Source organism: Pinus tabuliformis, chromosome 6 (assembly GCF_031772625.1).
Source record: "Pinus tabuliformis cultivar Carrire ecotype Pingquan chromosome 6, CPIR1, whole genome shotgun sequence".
Taxonomy (NCBI): Eukaryota; Viridiplantae; Streptophyta; class Pinopsida; order Pinales; family Pinaceae; genus Pinus; species Pinus tabuliformis.
In genome coordinates this window covers 1,260,788,569-1,260,808,687 of record NC_142292.1, presented here as the reverse complement: position 1 = coordinate 1,260,808,687, position 20,119 = coordinate 1,260,788,569, and the positions used below count along the sequence as shown (strand labels likewise).

The 20,119-nt window shown below is 36.4% G+C and overlaps 1 protein-coding gene across 3 annotated transcripts in view; it reads left to right on the top strand.

Annotated features, from left to right (window-relative positions):
- LOC149263248 (uncharacterized) overlaps positions 1-8,013 on the top strand; it is an 86,892-nt gene extending 78,879 nt beyond the window's left edge. For all 3 annotated transcript variants that reach the window (XM_089387469.1, XM_089387460.1, XM_089387464.1), the window contains exon 4: positions 7,669-8,013. In XM_089387469.1, the coding sequence (XP_089243595.1) occupies positions 7,669-7,704 (36 nt within the window). In that variant the 3' untranslated portion in view covers positions 7,705-8,013. The remainder of the gene's footprint in view (positions 1-7,668) is intronic.
- Positions 8,014-20,119: the final 12,106 nt, after the last annotated feature.

The window sequence follows — 20,119 nt, the reverse complement described above, 5'->3', positions numbered from 1 at the left end:
TTCTTGGAAGGAAATTGTATATATATTTGCATGCAGATAATGAACATATATTATATTAGCATTTCTATTTTTATTAGTTACTGAAAATAATTTATTGAAAAAGAAAAAATATATATTTGCATGAAATAAAACTAGTTATTAGGCATTCAAATTCTTGGGAAAGAGGATACAAGTTTGCATGCAAGGAATAGTTGTGCATTTAGTTTCTTGGGAAATAAAAATATAAGTTTTCATGCAAGAGAAATAACTACTATGTATTTGACTTATTGAAAAAGAATAATGAAACCCTGCACACAGAAAGATTTAAGTGTTGGCATTATGATACAGGTGTTTTCCTTGATGGCAACTCACACAGATGACAGTTCACAATGCAACAGGTTAACAACAAATGATTACAAATCAGACTCCAAAGGTTGATGAAAGAGAGTGGTTTAAGAAGTATACGCTGGTTCACTTTGTCTAATAAGCATATACACACACTTTCACAGAAGGAAAAGCGCGTATGGGATGGAAAATCAAGGTTTTGGTCCAAGGTATTGGTTTGAGGTATTTGGTCCGAGGTATTGGTTCGAGGTATTTGGTCCAAGGTATTAGTCTTAAGTGGTTTTGGTCTGAGGTATTGAGAAAGGCCTAAAACTATATAAGGAGGAGAAGATCATTAGGCTAAGGTGTGCAAGTATTGAATATCTTATGAAGTGTTTGATCAAATATGCAGGTTATGGGTTTCTGATAGTTTGCTTGATTTGAACTAAGGATGCACCTATGTGGTTGATGATGGATGATGGATTGAGATCATAAGACCTGAAATGAATTATCATTATGTGGTTTAATCATGGATAGTCTAGATCTGGATACTAACGCATGTTATAATCTGGGTATGATTGAAGTCTAAAATAGCTGTGAAGTTTTTAAGTTAGTATTTGTAGATTTGTACGCTGGTTCGCCTTGATAAAAGTGCGTATACATGTTGGTTCGGCACATTGAAGTAGCGTATATATTATGAAATATGATATTTGAAGTTACAGTTGGTTCTGGTTGTTGTTGTAGAGTTCTAGGTTCTGCTCTGTGTTCTAGTGACTGTATTCTGGTGACAATGTTCTAAATGTTCAGATTGATTGATTGTGATTTTCTATAGTGATGATGGGTTTTCAGTGATCGATTTAGTTGTGGTTGATTCAGATATTGATGATTGATTTTCAGTGATTGGTTGATGCAAATGTATTTGATGGTTGTGTTGCAGTGGTGATTGATTCTAAGCTTCAAAGTTACTAATGGGTCTAGTATGAAAATTTGATGAAACGAGGCCTTCATGTGTATTGTTGTGTACCAGGAGAATCCAATTTGAAAATTTATGAAATGTGGTCCCTGGAGGAAGAGAGAAGGTCATATCATTCTGTAGGCCATCGCCTATGTACTGGTAAACATATCGGCCAGTACAAGAGCCAAGGGGTTGGAGATCTCTTCTAGTAGCATCTAGAAAACGAGTGAAGGTTGGAGCCTTCTATAGGCTGGCGCCTACGTACTAGTAAATGGATTGGCTAGTACAAGAGCCATGGGGTTGGAGCTCCCTTCCAGTAGCAGTTGGAAAATGAGTGAAGGTTTGAGCCTTCTTTAGGTCGGCACCTATGTACTAGTAAATGGATCGCTAGTACAAGAGCTAGGGGGTTGTAGCTCCCTTCTAGTAGAAGCTGGAGAATGAGAGAAGGTTGTAGCCTTCTGCAGGTGGGTGCTTACGTGCTAGTATGAGTCTGCACCAATACAAGATTGTAAGCAAGTTTTTCTTATATTAAAAGAAGATAGCAGCAGGTGGTTTTGGTCCCACATTGGGTTTCCACCTCAAATCTTGGTGTTCATGTGTGTTGCTTATGTGTGATGGTTTATTCTATTATTATTTCACATGGTTACTATTTATATGGTTAACGAAGTACTGATGCATTGATTAAAGATCAACATATGATGAATTAATTGAATCATAAGTTTGCTGGATATATGCTGGTTGCTTTAAAGAGAGTTGCTTTTACATGCGAGTTACCTTCATTGATGTAGCGTATATAAATCTATTTGAGAAAAGAAAAATTATTGATCAGATAATAATGATTCACCCCCCTCTCAGTATTATTTCCAACAACTGGTATCAGAGGAGGTCCTTTGGTAGAAGCTTGATCGCTTGAAGGAGATCCGTAGAAGTAATGGGAAAGAAATTGAAGAAGAAAGTGCCTCAAAAGAAGAAGACATCTCAAAGGAATAGTGGCAGCAGGAGAGGCAATTGGCCGTTAGGTGGAAGCAAGTATTCAGATTCATAATCACCTCAGATTGAAGATGAACAAGAAAAATAAGTATTAGGTACAAACTTTTGGTCTTCCAGTAATACTTTTCTCTGTGCATGCAATGTTGAATATATTGAAAGTGATCGTGAAATAAACATTGAGGCAGAGGTTAAAAGACTCGCAGATAAAATCAGAGATCAACAAGATCTATTTAACAAAAGGGAGTGTGCCTTCAGAGAAAAAGTTACTAGATTAAAAGCTCAGTTGGAGGAAGGAAACAAGGTAAGGAATCAATACAAGGAAAAGGAAGATCAATGTCAAAAGTTGCAGGATGAAGTGACATCATTACGAAATGAAGTAAATGAAAAGAGCACAACAATCAAGAGACTTAAAGATAGATCCAGTTACTATGAAAGTCTTGAAGCTAAGATCCTCTCTCTAAAAGAAGATCTTGAAAATTCAAATAAGCAAAATGAATAAATACCTCAAGTAGATGAAGAACAAGAAAATGAGATTCTCAAATTAAGGAAACAAGTGGAAGAAGGAAGAAAGGCTGATGAAATCATGAAGAAGCAATATCTAGAAAAGAAAGAGCAATATCAGGTTGAGGTAAATATCTTAAAAGGTAAATTAGAACAAAAGGATAAACTGTTACGATTTCAAGATAGTACTAAGATTTTGGATAATATTCTTAGTAGTCAAAGGTTTCCTACCATCAAAACTGGTCTTGGTTTTCATGAAACTGTTGAAGGTGAATCTAGCTCACAAGATGAGGCAAGGAACTCTAATGCAAAATATGAAATGCTCAACAAGGAGATAAGAGGTCAACCCCATCAACAATCAACGAAAGAAAGTCTTCAAAGAAAATCATCTACTCCTAACTATGGAAGTGATAGTCGGTGATTTCCTCTGATGAATAATGTTGAATGTTTTGTATGTCATAATTTTGGACATGTTGCACCCAGATGCATAAGTAGAATGGTTCAAGCTAATAACCATCACATAGAAAGATCATTAGCTTCCAGGTACTTTAAAGGATATTGTTTTTCTTGCAATATGCTTGGTCACAAAGCCATTGACTGTTATAGAGGGAATATGAAACATGTAAGATGTTATGCTTGTAACAAGTTTGGGCACATATCAAAAGAATGCAAGAGAAAAGTTCGGCCAACATGCCAAAAGGAGAAAACATCATCACACTCCAAGGTATGGAAGAAGGAAGTACAACCAAAAAGATGTGGCATATCACAATATACGGACATAACAAACTCAGGGGGAGTTGAAAGTGTGAAACTTCAATGTTCTAAATCTCATACGCAATTTTCATGAAGACGAGTCGCGTATTTACGCGAGTTCGAAGTTTCACAGTCACGTATATATTGGTTTGAGGAAAAAGCAGTGGGATAGAGTTAGAAAAAGGGGTCTGATATGGTTCAATCAATTATCAAATATTTGCTTTGTTCTGATTGATGATGATTACAGTTTGCTAATAATATGTAGAAGTGCTCTTGGCCCTCATAAGTTGTTGATGACTTGACGTATATCTGATTGATGATGATGCCTTCATGATTCTTGCTGATATTTGCAATGATCAGATCTGACAACAAACAATTGGCACAGGGTCAGGGGGAGCATAAGCTTATAATAATGCATTGTTGGCATTATGTTAGAAAATCTTGGTACATGAAGATACTTATATTGCTTGATCCACATAGCTGTTTTGATTCAAGTGACTCTTTTGATGATGGAAATATACAGGCTGTTGATCCTGATGCTGTTGATGGTGCAGATCATATATGGTGTATGATATTTGCTGATGACTATCATGGTCTTGTTTAGCTTGGTTGTCCTTGTTAAAAATGTCATGTATATCATTTGATGTAAAGGTCATGAAAAGACATAATTTGTAACCCCACTATGCATGGGAAGGATGATGTAATAATTCATGTTTCAGTCATGTATAAACATTTGGTATATCCCCAATTGGTTGGGCAGATGAGTCAAAATTGGTGTATCCCCACTTGGTTGGGAGATTGATGTATGTATGAGTCATTGGTGATAGGAAGGTCATACTCACTTAGAGTCATGTTATTCTTTTGAAAAATATTTTTTCACACTCTGCGTGTGCTCAGGGGGAGCATGGACGGTTTAGTGCATCTCAACATGTACAAAGGAGGAGCTTAATCAGAGGATTTAGCATGTACTTATGGGGAGCATGGACAACATAATGTATATCAAAGGGGGAGAATATCTTGGTCCGCCCTTTTCCCTTGATGTCAAAGGGGGAGAGTGTCTTGGTGTTGTTGTTGCCATCAAGTCCAAAGTGGTAGATTGTTGGAATTATGATACAGGTGTTGTCTTTGATGGCAACTCACACAGATGACAGTTCATAGTGCAACAGGTTAACAACAAAGGATTACAGATCACACTCCAGAGATTGAAGAAAGAGAGTGGTTTAAGAAGAATACGCTGGTTCACTTTGTCCAAGCAGCATATACACGCACTTTCAAAGAAGGAAAAGCATGTATGGGATGGAAAATCAAGGTGTTGGTCCAAGGTATTGGTCTGAGGTATTTGGTCCAAGGTATTTGGTTCGAGGTATTGGTCTGAGGTATTTGGTCTAAGGTATTGGTCCGTGGTATTTGGTCCAAGGTATTGGTCCTAAGTGGTTTTAGTCCAAGGTATTGAGAAAGGCCTAAAACTATATAAGGTTGAGAAGATCATTAGGCCAAGGTGTGCAAGTATTGAATATCTTATGAAGTGTTAGATCAAATATCCAGGTTATGGGTTTCTGATGCTTTGCTTGATCTGAACTAAGGATGCACATATGTGGTTAATGATGGATGATGGATTGGGATCATAAGACCTAAAATGAATTATCATTATGTGGTTTGATCATGGATAGTCTAGATTTGAATACTGACGCATGTTATGATCTGGGTATCGCTGAAGTCTGGAATAGCTGTGAAGTTTTTAAGTTAGTATTTGCAGATCTGTATGCTGGTTCACCTTCATAAAAGCGCGTATACACGCTGGTTCGGCACATCGAAGTAGCGTATACATTATGAAATATGATATTTGAAGTTGCAGTTGGTTCTAGTCGTTGTTGCAGTGTTTTGGGTTCTACTTTTTGTTCTGGTGACTGTATTCTGGTGACAGTGTTTAAATGTTAAGATTGATTGATTGTGATTTGCTTCAGTGATGATGGGTTTTCAGTGATTGATTCAGTTGTGGTTGATTCAGAGATTGATGATTGAGTTTTAATGATTGGTTGATGCAGATGTATTTGATGGTTGTATTGCAGTGGTGATTGATTATGAGCTTCAAAGTTACTGATGGGTCCAGTATGAAAATTTGATGAAACAAGGCCTTCATGTGTATTATTGTGTACCAGGAGCATCCAGTCTGAAAATTTATGAAACATGGTCTCTGGAGGAAGAGAGAAGGTCGTAGCCTTCTATAGGCCAGCGGCTACGTACTGGTAAACATATCGGCCAGTACAAGAGCCAGGGGGTTGGAGCTCCCTTCCAGTAGCAGCTGGAAAATGAGTGAAGGTTGGAGCCTTCTTTAGGCTAGCGCCTACATAGTAGTAAATGGATTAGCTAGTACAAGAGCTAGGGGGTTGGAGCTCCCTTCCAGTAGCAGCTGGAAAATGAGTGAAGGTTGGAGCCTTCTATAGGTCGGCGCCTACGTACTAGTAAACAGATTGGCTAGTATAAGAGCTAGGGGGTTGTAGCTCCCTTCCAGTAGAAGCTAGAAAATGAGAGAAGGTTGTAGCCTTCTATAGGGGGGTGCCTGCGTACTGGTATGAGTCTGCACTAGTACAAGATTGTAAATAGGTTTTTCTTATATTAAAAGAAGACAACAACAGGTGGTTATTGTCTGGCATTGGGTTTCCACCTTAAATCTTGGTGTTCATGTGTGTTTCTTATGTGTGATGGTTTATTCTATTATTACTGCACATGGTTACTGTTTATATGGTTAATCAAGTACTGATGCACTGATTAAATATCAACATATGATGAATTAACTGAATCATAAGTTTGTTGGATATACAATGGTTTCTTTAGAGACATTTGTGTGTACACGAGTTACATTCATTGAAGTAGCATATATAAATCTGTTTGAGAAAAGAAAAATTATTGATAAGATAATACTGATTCACCCCCCTCTCAGTATTATTTCCAGCATTAAGAAGTCATGTAGTTTTTCATAAAGAATGCATGTGAACTTTGCTTGAAAAAAGATAAAGAAATTGAGTTATTTTATTAAAAAAAGATTGCATGGAATTATGTGTGGAGAGTTAGACTATTAAGTTCTTTGAATTTATTCACATGATTCCTATGCATTAGCTTCCTAAAGAGAACCACTAGACTCTTAAAGAGGAATATGTTCTTATTTTATTAGATTTTATTGATGAGAAATATGCACAAAATAGAACTATTATGTTCGATATTTTTTTAGAGGAAATAAGTTTATCTGCATGCACAAAATAGAAATACTATGTTCAATATTTATTGAAAAGAAATATGTTATTTTATTGCACAAAAAATAGAAATATTTTGTTTGATCTCTTGAAAAGAGATATGATCTTTGCATCCATGAAAAGTACACCTATGATGTTGGATTCTTTGAAAAGAAATATGCATGGAAATAATATAATTATTGTGTTAGACCTTTTGAAGAGAAACAATAATTTGTGTGCAGAAAATAATTATTATTATCATGTTAGAACTTGGAAGAGAAACAAGTAATTTCATGCAATAAATGCATTAGCTTTACTTTGGAAAAATACATATATCCACACACAAGAAATAATAATTAACACATTAGATTTATTTTAGAACAAAGCATGTATGTGTGTGTACAATAGACTTTGTAAATAGCTCTGTCTTGAAAAAGATGTTTTTGGAAAATGGACCTGCATTTGCATGCACAATAATAGTATCTATTATGTTATTTTTCCCTTAGAAAGGGACATGCATTTTCATGCATAATAATAATAATAATCATATCTATTGTATTGGAAATATTACTTAGTTATATGTACAAAGAAAAAGATGACAGGCTAACTTTATTTGAATAAGTTTTATTTAATTACATGCACAGAAATCAAAGCTAAGATGCTATTATTCTTTAATGAAAATAGATAGTTACAATGGCTTTCCTTTGGAAAAGAACATTTGCTTGTGTGAGAAAGATCATAGTAATGTGGTATTTATTTAGACATGTTTTGGTAATTATTTTCTTATAATTAATGCAATGTGAGGAGTGTTGTTAGAAGAAGGATGTTGTGATATTTTATCTACATTTCATGAATTTCCATGAATAGATGTTGAAGAATCAGTATTAAAGATTGATTATTGGTTGATTAATACTTTATGTAATGATGATATCAAAGTTTGTTGACAACAACAATGGAAAGAAAGGATGGTGACTTGTGCAAGGGATAGATTATGTTTAACATAATGGCAGGTCAAGAACTAATGGTCCATGCAGATGAGTGTGAGCTACAAGATGGTTCACTGATGGAATAACGAGGACACAAAGATACAAATATTGACGATTTGTGGGTAAATGATATCATGATGATTGTAATATATTTTAGATAGATATGTTATATTTAAATGATATTTCCTTATAAGATTTTATGACAATGGTTAAGGGATGAGCTCCTTATAATCGAGCGAGGGGTGAACACCCTCACTAGCGTTTAATAATAAAATTAAACGTTTGTTGGTATTCACCCTATGGGGTTTGCAAGGTATATCGGTTAATGATGTGGTTTCCTATTGTGTTACTTTTATGATGTGGATTCCTTGCATGAGATGATGTTTATAATATCACGTATATCATTAACTAATCTAGTTAAAGGAATCGTGAAAATGATGCAAGGTTACATAAGAAATTTTATGTTAGTTTGCTACAATAGTGGTTGTTAATGATTATGTAACTTACTATTCCTTTACTAAAGTTACTATATGTAATGATGAAGATTCTATCTAACGATTAACGAGGAATATGGCATAGTAATTTAGATAGTTACCTGTGAGTAAATTGTGTAAAAAAAATCTAACTCCATACATTTTCATGTGAGGTTATCAGAAATGTCACTAAAACTAATCTATATGTAATTTCGCCTTATTAATAATATGAATTTCCAATACAATTAACAAAAAAAATCACACCACCCCTACTCTATACAATTATATTTTCAACTATATCATTTACAATATTCCAACATACTTAATTACATCATTATATCATAATATATAACATATAATATATATTTATCAGCGAACAAATATATGATTTATGATCATCAAAGTGATATTTCAGGAAAGACTTTACTCAACAAATCACTAGAAAAGAGGACATAGGTACAATTATGCTCATATATTATTTGCATTTGTAATATTTTAATGTGAAACTTTAATATAAAACACTCATGTTCCAATTGAATTGGTTTTGGGAAAAAAAATCACTTTATCATACAACAAAGTATAAAGTATAGGAATTATTTTTTATTTAGAAAGGTTAAATGTAAATTTCAAATATTTTTAGGTTGAGTTTGTTATCTTCTCAACTTTTTAGGAAGAAAGCGAATGTAATAATTTTATTTTAATATTTTTATAATTATTAAAATAATTACTTACCAGGTAATAGTTGTATTTTAATTTTTCTAAAATTATATAAAATCATAATTTATGAGATTATTTTAATATTAAAAGAATTAAAAATTATATAAAAATTAATATATATAATTTATTTTTTTAATAATTATATAAATGTAGTTTGTATTTTTCATATATATATATATGTGGTCACTTCTAAGTCCCTTTTATTTATAAGGACAACACCTTCCCATAACATATTACAAAATAAGATAATGATTATTTTATTATTTACTTTATTTTCTTAATATAAATATAATATTTTCCATATATTTTTTCAAAGTTATTAGAAAAAATGTTTTAAATATCTCCTTAATTATTGAATTTTTCAAAGTTGTGAGAAATTAAGCTGCAATAAAAATATTTACGCCGTAAGGCGTTCCCCTCTGAAATCAACTTTGCTCTCTGCCTACGTGTCATTACTTTGCACCATTAGATGATATGTTAGACGATTGAGCCATCTTGAGTCGTTGGATTATGTTGAGGTAGCTGCAACTCCTTAACTGCCTGAGCAGCGCATCGGCTTCGTCTCCTTGGGTACTGTATCGACGGCGGAGAGAAGATGCTGGTGTACGAGTATATGCCCCAGGGGCTGCTGAGTCTGCATCTGTTTGAATGGGCGGCGGCCGGGCTGAGGCCGCTAGAATGGAAACAGAGGCTTAGCATTGCCCTCGATGTCGCCCGCGGAGTTGAGTACCTGCACAGCCTTGCACAGACGATCTTCATTCACAGAGATCTGAAGCCCTCTAATATCCTTCTGGGCGACGACATGAGGGCCAAGGTCTCGGATTTCGAGTTGGTCAAGCTGGCCCCTGATGGAAAGTTTTCTGTAGATCATGCAGCAACATTAATACAACATTTCTCTTGCGTCACCGCTCCGCAGGTCGAGTTGAATTTTCGTTCTGTAATCCTGATATTGGCGCCTTCTGTAATCTTGGACTGCTGAAATTTAGCGCTGAATCATTATTTCGTTGTAGAAACTGTGGTGAACTTGTAAGCTATTTTTCGTTTCAATACATGAGTCTCAAAAGATAATCAATTGAAACAAAGGATGGAGAAGGGTTTCTTCATTGATTTTTGTACTATTCGTCGAGGAAACTGTTAACAAATGGGGATTCAGTCTCGCAGATTTACAAGTAAGAAAGAAGCTGATGAAGGGTTTTACGTTGTTGTTTCATTCCCTATTTAATGAGGTGCACGAAGAGTGGGAGGGCTTCCTTGGACCAATACATATTTGGCAGGTATTTATTAAATGTAAATGAAATTCTGGTCATATTTTGCTTAATAGGAGCTTGGAATGCATGATGAATTTATTTGATTGCGTAGAAAAACGAAGTCATTGAGAAAGATAGCAGAGGTATAGTTTCTGCGAACTTTAGTTGAATTCAAATAATAACATCAATGGTATAATAGCATTTTCCTTTATATTATTCATGTTTGCATTTCTCCATGCTAGGATTTTGTGTTCTCTGAACTGTATGACTCAAACAAAGGACTTCTATTTCTAAATTCTCTGAGCTGTTTGATTCGGAGTCCAGACAAAGGACTATTACTTAAAAAGAATACAAAATGTGATAAGTTTTCAGTATGGCATCCTTTTGATAAATGTTCCAACTGGGACAGTGCATGGATCACCGTGTTGTACCCTATCCCTTCGATGATTATGCAAAATGTATGGTTCCAGGGGCCACTCTTCTTAAATTGATCGTTGAAGGTCAGTTTTCATATGTGATCAATGCCATAGGGAAATATTTGTTACCCTCTTTGGAATTCCAAAAGGTACAATCAATGAAAGGTTTGTTACAGAATCAGTAGAAAATGGATATTGTAAGGAGATGATTAAATATATCTTGCAAAATAGTTAACCTGCATTGTTGTAGGTTCCTACTGGCTTTTTTACTAACAGGAACTCTGCAGCACAATAACCAAATTTGGTTACAGAAGCTGTAGCTTTAGTGAAGAATCATACATGTAAATTTGTGTGATGAGAGCATTACTTGGTCGGATAAATGTAAATTTGTGTGATGAGAGGCATATGCCTTGTGCATAGCTTATTCTTTATATTGGAAGAGCTGACAGTGCAAAATTTCAAATCACTGAAGCGTAGCACTTGGAAATCTCTTCCCGAGTTGGAGGGTAGAAAGGAACAATTTCTTGCTGTTCTTGGTTCTGTCATAAAGCAGCTCCTTTTACCTACTGTGGCACATGCAAAACTCTGTATTTATATTTTGATATTGCTCAATAAAGTTTTCAGCTATGAATATGACAAAGGAAGGCATCTTTTTGCAAGTGCACATTGGGCATCATGTCTTTGTATTTTCAGGGTGATTATAATTGTGAAATAAATAAATATCGAAATGTTGTACAATATCATAAGAAGACCTAATCTCTTTAAGGAATTTAAGCAATTAGGTACCGTACTTGTATATTTCGCTGGTAACAATACAGAAAATTTGCTCTGCACAGCCTTGCACAGACGAGCTTCATTCACAGAGATCTGAAGCCCTCTAATATTCTTCTGGGCGATGACATGAGGGCCAAGGTCTCAGATTTCGAGTTGGTCAAGCTGGCCCCTAATGGAAAGTTTTCTGTTGAAACCAGGCTGGCCGGCACTTTTGGTTATCTGGCCCCTGAATACGCAGGTAAGCATGGAATCACTCCATTTCATTCCATCAATCTAGCTTTGTTGGAATTCAATAGCTTTGTTTTGTTTCATTCCATCAATTTAGGTTTGTTGGAATTCACTAGCTTTGATTTGTTTGAATTCATTAACTTAATGGTGCTAGGAAACCCTTTGGAAGGATGGTTTCCCACATTCATGGATGGTATATTTAACCTTTAGACATGCTAGACCCATTGGCATTGGCATAGGCAATAGACTAGTGCACCTTACCTCACCTCTAAGGGGATTCAGATTTCTCAAGTGAGATTCAGACTTAGATTCAAACTTGACACCTAGTGGTATGGAGCTCATGAACCGTAACCCCAACTCTCATGGTTGCAATAGAACCGACAACCTGATTAAGAGACGTGTTTCTTATACCATCCTTATATGAATCTGCATTATTGAAGTGAAGTTAAACAGCCTTATGAATCTGCATTATTGAAGTAAAGTACATAGCTTGAATAAATAGGAACAATTTTTTGTACCATACTTGTCCTCATTCCTGCCCTTTGTATATCTCTGTGAGAGAAAAAGAATCCCAACTTCGCATGATCACAGTAAAGCCCACAACCTGAATAAAAGACCTGCTTCTTGTACCGTTCTTTCATAAATCTGCATTATTGCAGTAAAGCCCACAACTTGAAAAAAGTGCATATTTCTTGTACCATCCGTGCCCTCATTCCTTTTTATTTTATTGCTGGATCTGTAAGTAAAAAGGAACCCCAACTCCACATTACTGCAGTAAAGCCCACAACTTGAATAAAGAATGGAAACAGAGGCTTAGCATTGCCCTCGATGTCGCCCGCGGAGTTGAGTACCTGCACAACCTTGCACAGACGAGCTTCATTCACAGAGATCTGAAGCCCTCTAATATCCTTCTGGGCGACGACATGAGGGCCAAGGTCTCGGATTTAGAGTTGGTCAAGCTGGCCCCTGATGGAAAGTTTTCTGTAGATCATGCAACAACATTAATACAACATTTCTCTTGCGTCACCGCTCCGCAGGTCGAGTTGAATTTTCGTTCTGTAATCCTGATATTGGTGCCTTCTGTAATCTTGGACCGCTGAAATTTAGCGCTGAATCATTATTTCGTTGTAGAAACTGTGGTGAACTTGTAAGCTATTTTTCGTTTCAATACATGAGTCTCAAAAGATAATCAATTGAAACAAAGGATGGAGCAGGGTTTCTTCATTGATTTTTGTACTATTTGTCGAGGAAACTGTTAACAAATGGGGATTCAGTCTCGCAGATTTACAAGTAAGAAAGAAGCTAATGAAGGGTTTTACATTGTTGTTTCATTCCCTATTTAATGAGGTGCACGAAGAGTGGGAGGGCTTCCTTGGACCAATACATATTTGGCAAGTATTTCTTAAATGTAAATGAAATTCTGGTCATATTTTGCTTAATAGGAGCTTGGAATGCATGATGAATTTATTTGATTGCGTAGAAAAACGAAGTCATTGAGAAAGATAGCAGAGGTATAGTTTCTGCGAACTTTAGCTGAATTCAAATAATAACATCAATGGTATAATAGCATTTTCCTTTATATTATTCATGTTTTCATTTCTCCATGCTAGGATTTTGTGTTCTCTGAACTGTCTGACTCAAACAAAGGACTTCTATTTCTAAATTCTCTGAGTTGTTTGATTCGGAGTCCAGACAAAGGACTATTACTTAAAAAGAATACAAAATGTGATAAGTTTTCAGTATGGCATCCTTTTGATAAATGTTCCAACTGGGACAGTGCATGGATGACCGTGTTGTACCCTATCCCTTCAATGATTATGCAAAATGTATGGTTCCAGGGGCCACTCTTCTTATATTGATCGTTGAAGGTCAGTTTTCATATGTGATCTTATGCAAAATGTATGGTTCCAGGGGCCACTCTTCTTAAATTGATCGTTGAAGGTCAGTTTTCATATGTGATCAATGCCATAGGGAAATATTTGTTACCCTCTTTGGAATTCCAAAAGGTACAATCAATGAAAGGTTTGTTACAGAATCAGTAGAAAATGGATATTGTAAGGAGATGATTAAATATATCTTGCAAAATAGTTAACCTGCATTGTTGTAGGTTCCTACTGGCTTTTTTACTAACAGGAACTCTGCAGCACAATAACCAAATCTGGTTACAGAAGCTGTAGCTTTAGTGAAGAATCATACATGTAAATTTGTGTGATGAGAGCATTACTTGGTCGGATAAATGTAAATTTGTGTGATGAGAGCATTACTTGGTCGGGACTATAGCTTCAGAAGATCATATGCCTTGTGCATAGCTTATTCTTTATATTGGAAGAGCTGACAGTGCAAAATTTCAAATCACTGAAGCGTAGCACTTGGAAAGCTCTTCCAGAGTTGGAGGGTAGAAAGGAAGAATTTCTTGCTGTTCTTGGTTCTGTCATAAAGCAGCTCCTTTTACCTACTGTGGCACATGCAAAACTCTGTATTTATATTTTGATATTGCTCAATAAAGTTTTCAGCTATGAATATGAAAAAGGAAGGCATCTTTTTGCAAGTGCACATTGGGCATCATGTCTTTGTATTTTCAGGGTGATTATAATTGTGAAATAAATAAATATCGAAATGCTGTACAATATCATAATAAGACCTAATCTCTTTAAGGAATTTAAGCAATTAGGTACCGTACTTGTATATTTCGCTGGTAACAATACAGAAAATTTGCTCTGCACAGCCTTGCACAGACGAGCTTCATTCACAGAGATCTGAAGCCCTCTAATATTCTTCTGGGCGACGACATGAGGGCCAAGGTCTCGGATTTCGAGTTGGTCAAGCTGGCCCCTAATGGAAAGTTTTCTGTTGAAACCAGGCTGGCCGGCACTTTTGGTTATCTGGCCCCTGAATACGCAGGTAAGCATGGAATCACTCCATTTCATTCCATCAATCTAGCTTTGTTGGAATTCAGTAGCTTTGTTTTGTTTCATTCCATCAATTTAGGTTTGTTGGAATTCACTAGCTTTGATTTGTTTGAATTCATTAACTTAATGGTGCTAGGAAACCCTTCGGAAGGATGGTTTCCCACATTCATGGATGGTATATTTAACCTTTAGACATGCTAGACCCATTGGCATTGGCATAGGCAATAGACTAGTGCACCTTACCTCACCTCTAAGGGGATTCAGATTTCTCAAGTGAGATTTAGACTTAGATTCAAACTTGACACCTAGTGGTATGGAGCTCATGAACCGTAACCCCAACTCTCATGGTTGCAATAGAACCGACAACCTGATTAAGAGACGTGTTTCTTATACCATCCTTAAATGAATCTGCATTATTGAAGTGAAGTTAAACAGCCTTATGAATCTGCGTTATTGAAGTAAAGTACATAGCTTGAATAAATAGGAACAATTTTTTGTACCATACTTGTCCTCATTCCTGCCCTTTGTATATCTCTGTGAGAGAAAAAGAATCCCAACTTCGCATGATCACAGTAAAACCCACAACCTGAATAAAAGACCTGCTTCTTGTACCGTTCTTTCATAAATCTGCATTATTGCAGTAAAGCCCACAACTTGAAAAAAGTGCATATTTCTTGTACCATCCGTGCCCTCATTCCTTTTTATTTTATTGCTGGATCTGTAAGTAAAAAGGAACCCCAACTCCACATTACTGCAGTAAAGCCCACAACTTGAATAAAGAATGGAAACAGAGGCTTAGCATTGCCCTCGATGTCGCCCGCGGAGTTGAGTACCTGCACAACCTTGCACAGACGAGCTTCATTCACAGAGATCTGAAGCCCTCTAATATCCTTTTGGGCGACGACATGAGGGCCAAGGTCTCGGATTTCGAGTTGGTCAAGCTGGCCCCTGATGGAAAGTTTTCTGTAGATCATGCAGCAACATTAATACAACATTTCTCTTGCGTCCCCGCTCCGCAGGTCGAGTTGAATTTTCGTTCTGTAATCCTGATATTGGCGCCTTCTGTAATCTTGGACCGCTGAAATTTAGCGCTGAATCATTATTTCGTTGTAGAAACTGTGGTGAACTTGTAAGCTATTTTTCGTTTCAATACATGAGTCTCAAAAGATAATCAATTGAAACAAAGGATGGAGCAGGGTTTCTTCATTGATTTTTGTACTATTCGTCGAGGAAACTGTTAACAAATGGGGATTCAGTCTCGCATATTTACAAGTAAGAAAGAAGCTGATGAAGGGTTTTACGTTGTTGTTTCATTCCCTATTTAATGAGGTGCACGAAGAGTGGGAGGGCTTCCTTGGGCCAATACATATTTGGCAGGTATTTCTTAAATGTAAATGAAATTCTAGTCATATTTTGCTTAATAGGAGCTTGGAATGCATGATGAATTTATTTGATTGCGTAGAAAAACGAAGTCATTGAGAAAGATAGCAGAGGTATAGTTTCTGCGAACTTTAGCTGAATTCAAATAATAACATCAATGGTATAATAGCATTTTCCTTTATATTATTCATGTTTGCATTTCTCCATGCTAGGATTTTGTGTTCTCTGAACTGTCTGACTCAAACAAAGGACTTCTATTTCTAAATTCTCTGAGCTGTTTGATTCGGAGTCCAGACAAAGAACTATTACTTAAAAAGAATACAAAATGTGATAAGTTTTCAGTATGGCATCCTTTTGATAAATGTTCCAACTGGGACAGTGCATGGATGACCGTGTTGTACCCTATCCCTTCAATGATTATGCAAAATGTATGGTTCCAGGGGCCACTCTTCTTAAATTGATCGTTGAAGGTCAGTTTTCATATGTGATCAATGCCATAGGGAAATATTTGTTACCCTCTTTGGAATTCCAAAAGCTACAATCAATGAAAGGTTTGTTATAGAATCAGTAGAAAATGGATATTGTAAGGAGATGATTAAATATATCTTGCAAAATAGTTAACCTGCATTGTTGTAGGTTCCTACTGGCTTTTTTACTAACAGGAACTCTGCAGCACAATAACCAAATCTGGTTACAGAAGCTGTAGCTTTAGTGAAGAATCATACATGTAAATTTGTGTGATGAGAGCATTACTTGGTCGGATAAATGTAAATTTGTGTGATGAGAGCATTACTTGGTCGGGACTATAGCTTCAGAAGATCATATGCCTTGTGCATAGCTTATTCTTTATATTGGAAGAGCTGACAGTGCAAAATTTCAAATCACTGAAGCGTAGCACTTGGAAAGCTCTTCCAGAGTTGGAGGGTAGAAAGGAAGAATTTCTTGCTGTTCTTGGTTCTGTCATAAAGCAGCTCCTTTTACCTACTGTGGCACATGCAAAACTCTGTATTTATATTTTGATATTGCTCAATAAAGTTTTCAGCTATGAATATGACAAAGGAAGGCATCTTTTTGCAAGTGCACATTGGGCATCATGTCTTTGTATTTTCAGGGTGATTATAATTGTGAAATAAATAAATATCGAAATGCTGTACAATATCATAAGAAGACCTAATCTCTTTAAGGAATTTAAGCAATTAGGTACCGTACTTGTATATTTTGCTGGTAACAATACAGAAAATTTGCTCTGCACAGCCTTGCACAGACGAGCTTCATTCACAGAGATCTGAAGCCCTCTAATATTCTTCTGGGCGACGACATGAGGGCCAAGGTCTCGGATTTCGAGTTGGTCAAGCTGGCCCCTAATGGAAAGTTTTCTGTTGAAACCAGGCTGGCCGGCACTTTTGGTTATCTGGCCCCTGAATACGCAGGTAAGCATGGAATCACTCCATTTCATTCCATCAATCTAGCTTTGTTGGAATTCAATAGCTTTGTTTTGTTTCATTCCATCAATTTAGGTTTGTTGGAATTCACTAGCTTTGATTTGTTTGAATTCATTAACTTAATGGTGCTAGGAAACCCTTCGGAAGGATGGTTTCCCACATTCATGGATGGTATATTTAACCTTTAGACATGCTAGACCCATTGGCATTGGCATAGGCAATAGACTAGTGCACCTTACCTCACCTCTAAGGGGATTCAGATTTCTCAAGTGAGATTCAGACTTAGATTCAAACTTGACACCTAGTGGTATGGAGCTCATGAACCGTAACCCCAACTCTCATGGTTGCAATAGAACCGACAACCTGATTAAGAGACGTGTTTCTTATACCATCCTTATATGAATCTGCATTATTGAAGTGAAGTTAAACAGCCTTATGAATCTGCATTATTGAAGTAAAGTACATAGCTTGAATAAATAGGAACAATGTTTTGTACCATACTTGTCCTCATTCCTGCCCTTTGTATATCTCTGTGAGAGAAAAAGAATCCCAACTTCGCATGATCACAGTAAAGCCCACAACCTGAATAAAAGACCTGCTTCTTGTACCGTTCTTTCATAAATCTGCATTATTGCAGTAAAGCCCACAACTTGAAAAAAGTGCATATTTCTTGTACCATCCGTGCCCTCATTCCTTTTTATTTTATTGCTGGATCTGTAAGTAAAAAGGAACCCCAACTCCACATTACTGCAGTAAAGCCCACAACTTGAATAAAGAATGTAAACAGAGGCTTAGCATTGCCCTCGATGTCGCCCGCGGAGTTGAGTACCTGCACAGCCTTGCACTGACGAGCTTCATTCACAGAGATCTGAAGCCCTCTAATATCCTTCTGGGCGACGACATGAGGGCCAAGGTCTCGGATTTCGAGTTGGTCAAGCTGGCCCCTGATGGAAAGTTTTCTGTAGATCATGCAGCAACATTAATACAACATTTCTCTTGCGTCACCGCTCCGCAGGTCGAGTTGAATTTTCATTCTGTAATCCTGATATTGGCGCCTTCTGTAATCTTGGACCGCTGAAATTTAGCGCTGAATCATTATTTCGTTGTAGAAACTGTGGTGAACTTGTAAGCTATTTTTCGTTTCAATACATGAGTCTCAAAAGATAATCAATTGAAACAAAGGATGGAGCAGGGTTTCTTCATTGATTTTTGTACTATTCGTTGAGGAAACTGTTAACAAATGGGGATTCAGTCTCGCAGATTTACAAGTAAGAAAGAAGCTGATGAAGGGTTTTACGTTGTTGTTTCATTCCCTATTTAATGAGGTGCACGAAGAGTGGGAGGGCTTCCTTGGACCAATACATATTTGGTAGGTATTTCTTAAATGTAAATGAAATTCTGGTCATATTTTGCTTAATAGGAGCTTGGAATGCATGATGAATTTATTTGATTGCGTAGAAAAATGAAGTCATTGAGAAAGATAGCAGAGGTATAGTTTCTGCGAACTTTAGCTGAATTCAAATAATAACATCAATGGTATAATATCATTTTCCTTTATATTATTCATGTTTGCATTTCTCCATGCTAGGATTTTGTGTTCTCTGAACTGTCTGACTCAAACAAAGGACTTCTATTTCTAAATTCTCTGAGCTGTTTGATTCAGAGTCCAGACAAAGGACTATTACTTAAAAAGAATACAAAATGTGATAAGTTTTCAGTATGGCATCCTTTTGATAAATGTTCCAACTGGGACAGTGCATGGATGACCGTGTTGTACCCTATCCCTTCAATGATTATGCAAAATGTATGGTTCCAGGGGCCACTCTTCTTAAATTGATCGTTGAAGGTCAGTTTTCATATGTGATCAATGCCATAGGGAAATATTTGTTACCCTCTTTGGAATTCCAAAAGCTACAATCAATGAAAGGTTTGTTACAGAATCAATAGAAAATGGATATTGTAAGGAGATGATTAAATATATCTTGCAAAATAGTTAACCTGCATTGTTGTAGGTTCCTACTGGCTTTTTTACTAACAGGAACTCTGCAGCACAATAACCAAATCTGGTTACAGAAGCTGTAGCTTTAGTGAAGAATCATACATGTAAATTTGTGTGATGAGAGCATTACTTGGTCGGATAAATGTAAATTTGTGTGATGAGAGCATTACTTGGTCGGGACTATAGCTTCAGAAGATCATATGCCTTGTGCATAGCTTATTCTTTATATTGGAAGAGCTGACAGTGCAAAATTTCAAATCACTGAAGCGTAGCACTTGGAAAGCTCTTCCAGAGTTGGAGGGTAGAAAGGAAGAATTTCTTGCTGTTCTTGGTTCTGTCATAAAGCAGCTCCTTTTACCTACTGTGGCACATGCAAAACTCTGTATTTATATTTTGATATTGCTCAATAAAGTTTTCAGCTATGAATATGACAAAGGAAGGCATCTTTTTGCAAGTGCACATTGGGCATCATGTCTTTGTATTTTCAGGGTGATTATAATTGTGAAATAAATAAATATCGAAATGCTGTACAATATCATAAGAAGACCTAATCTCTTTAAGGAATTTAAGCAATTAGGTACCGTACTTGTATATTTCGCTGGTAACAATACAAAAAATTTGCTCTGCACAGCCTTGCACAGACGAGCTTCATTCACAGAGATCTGAAGCCCTCTAATATTCTTCTGGGCGACGACATGAGGGCCAAGGTCTCGGATTTCGAGTTGGTCAAGCTGGCCCCTAATGGAAAGTTTTCTGTTGAAACCAGGCTGGCCGGCACTTTTGGTTATCTGGCCCCTGAATACGCAGGTAAGCATG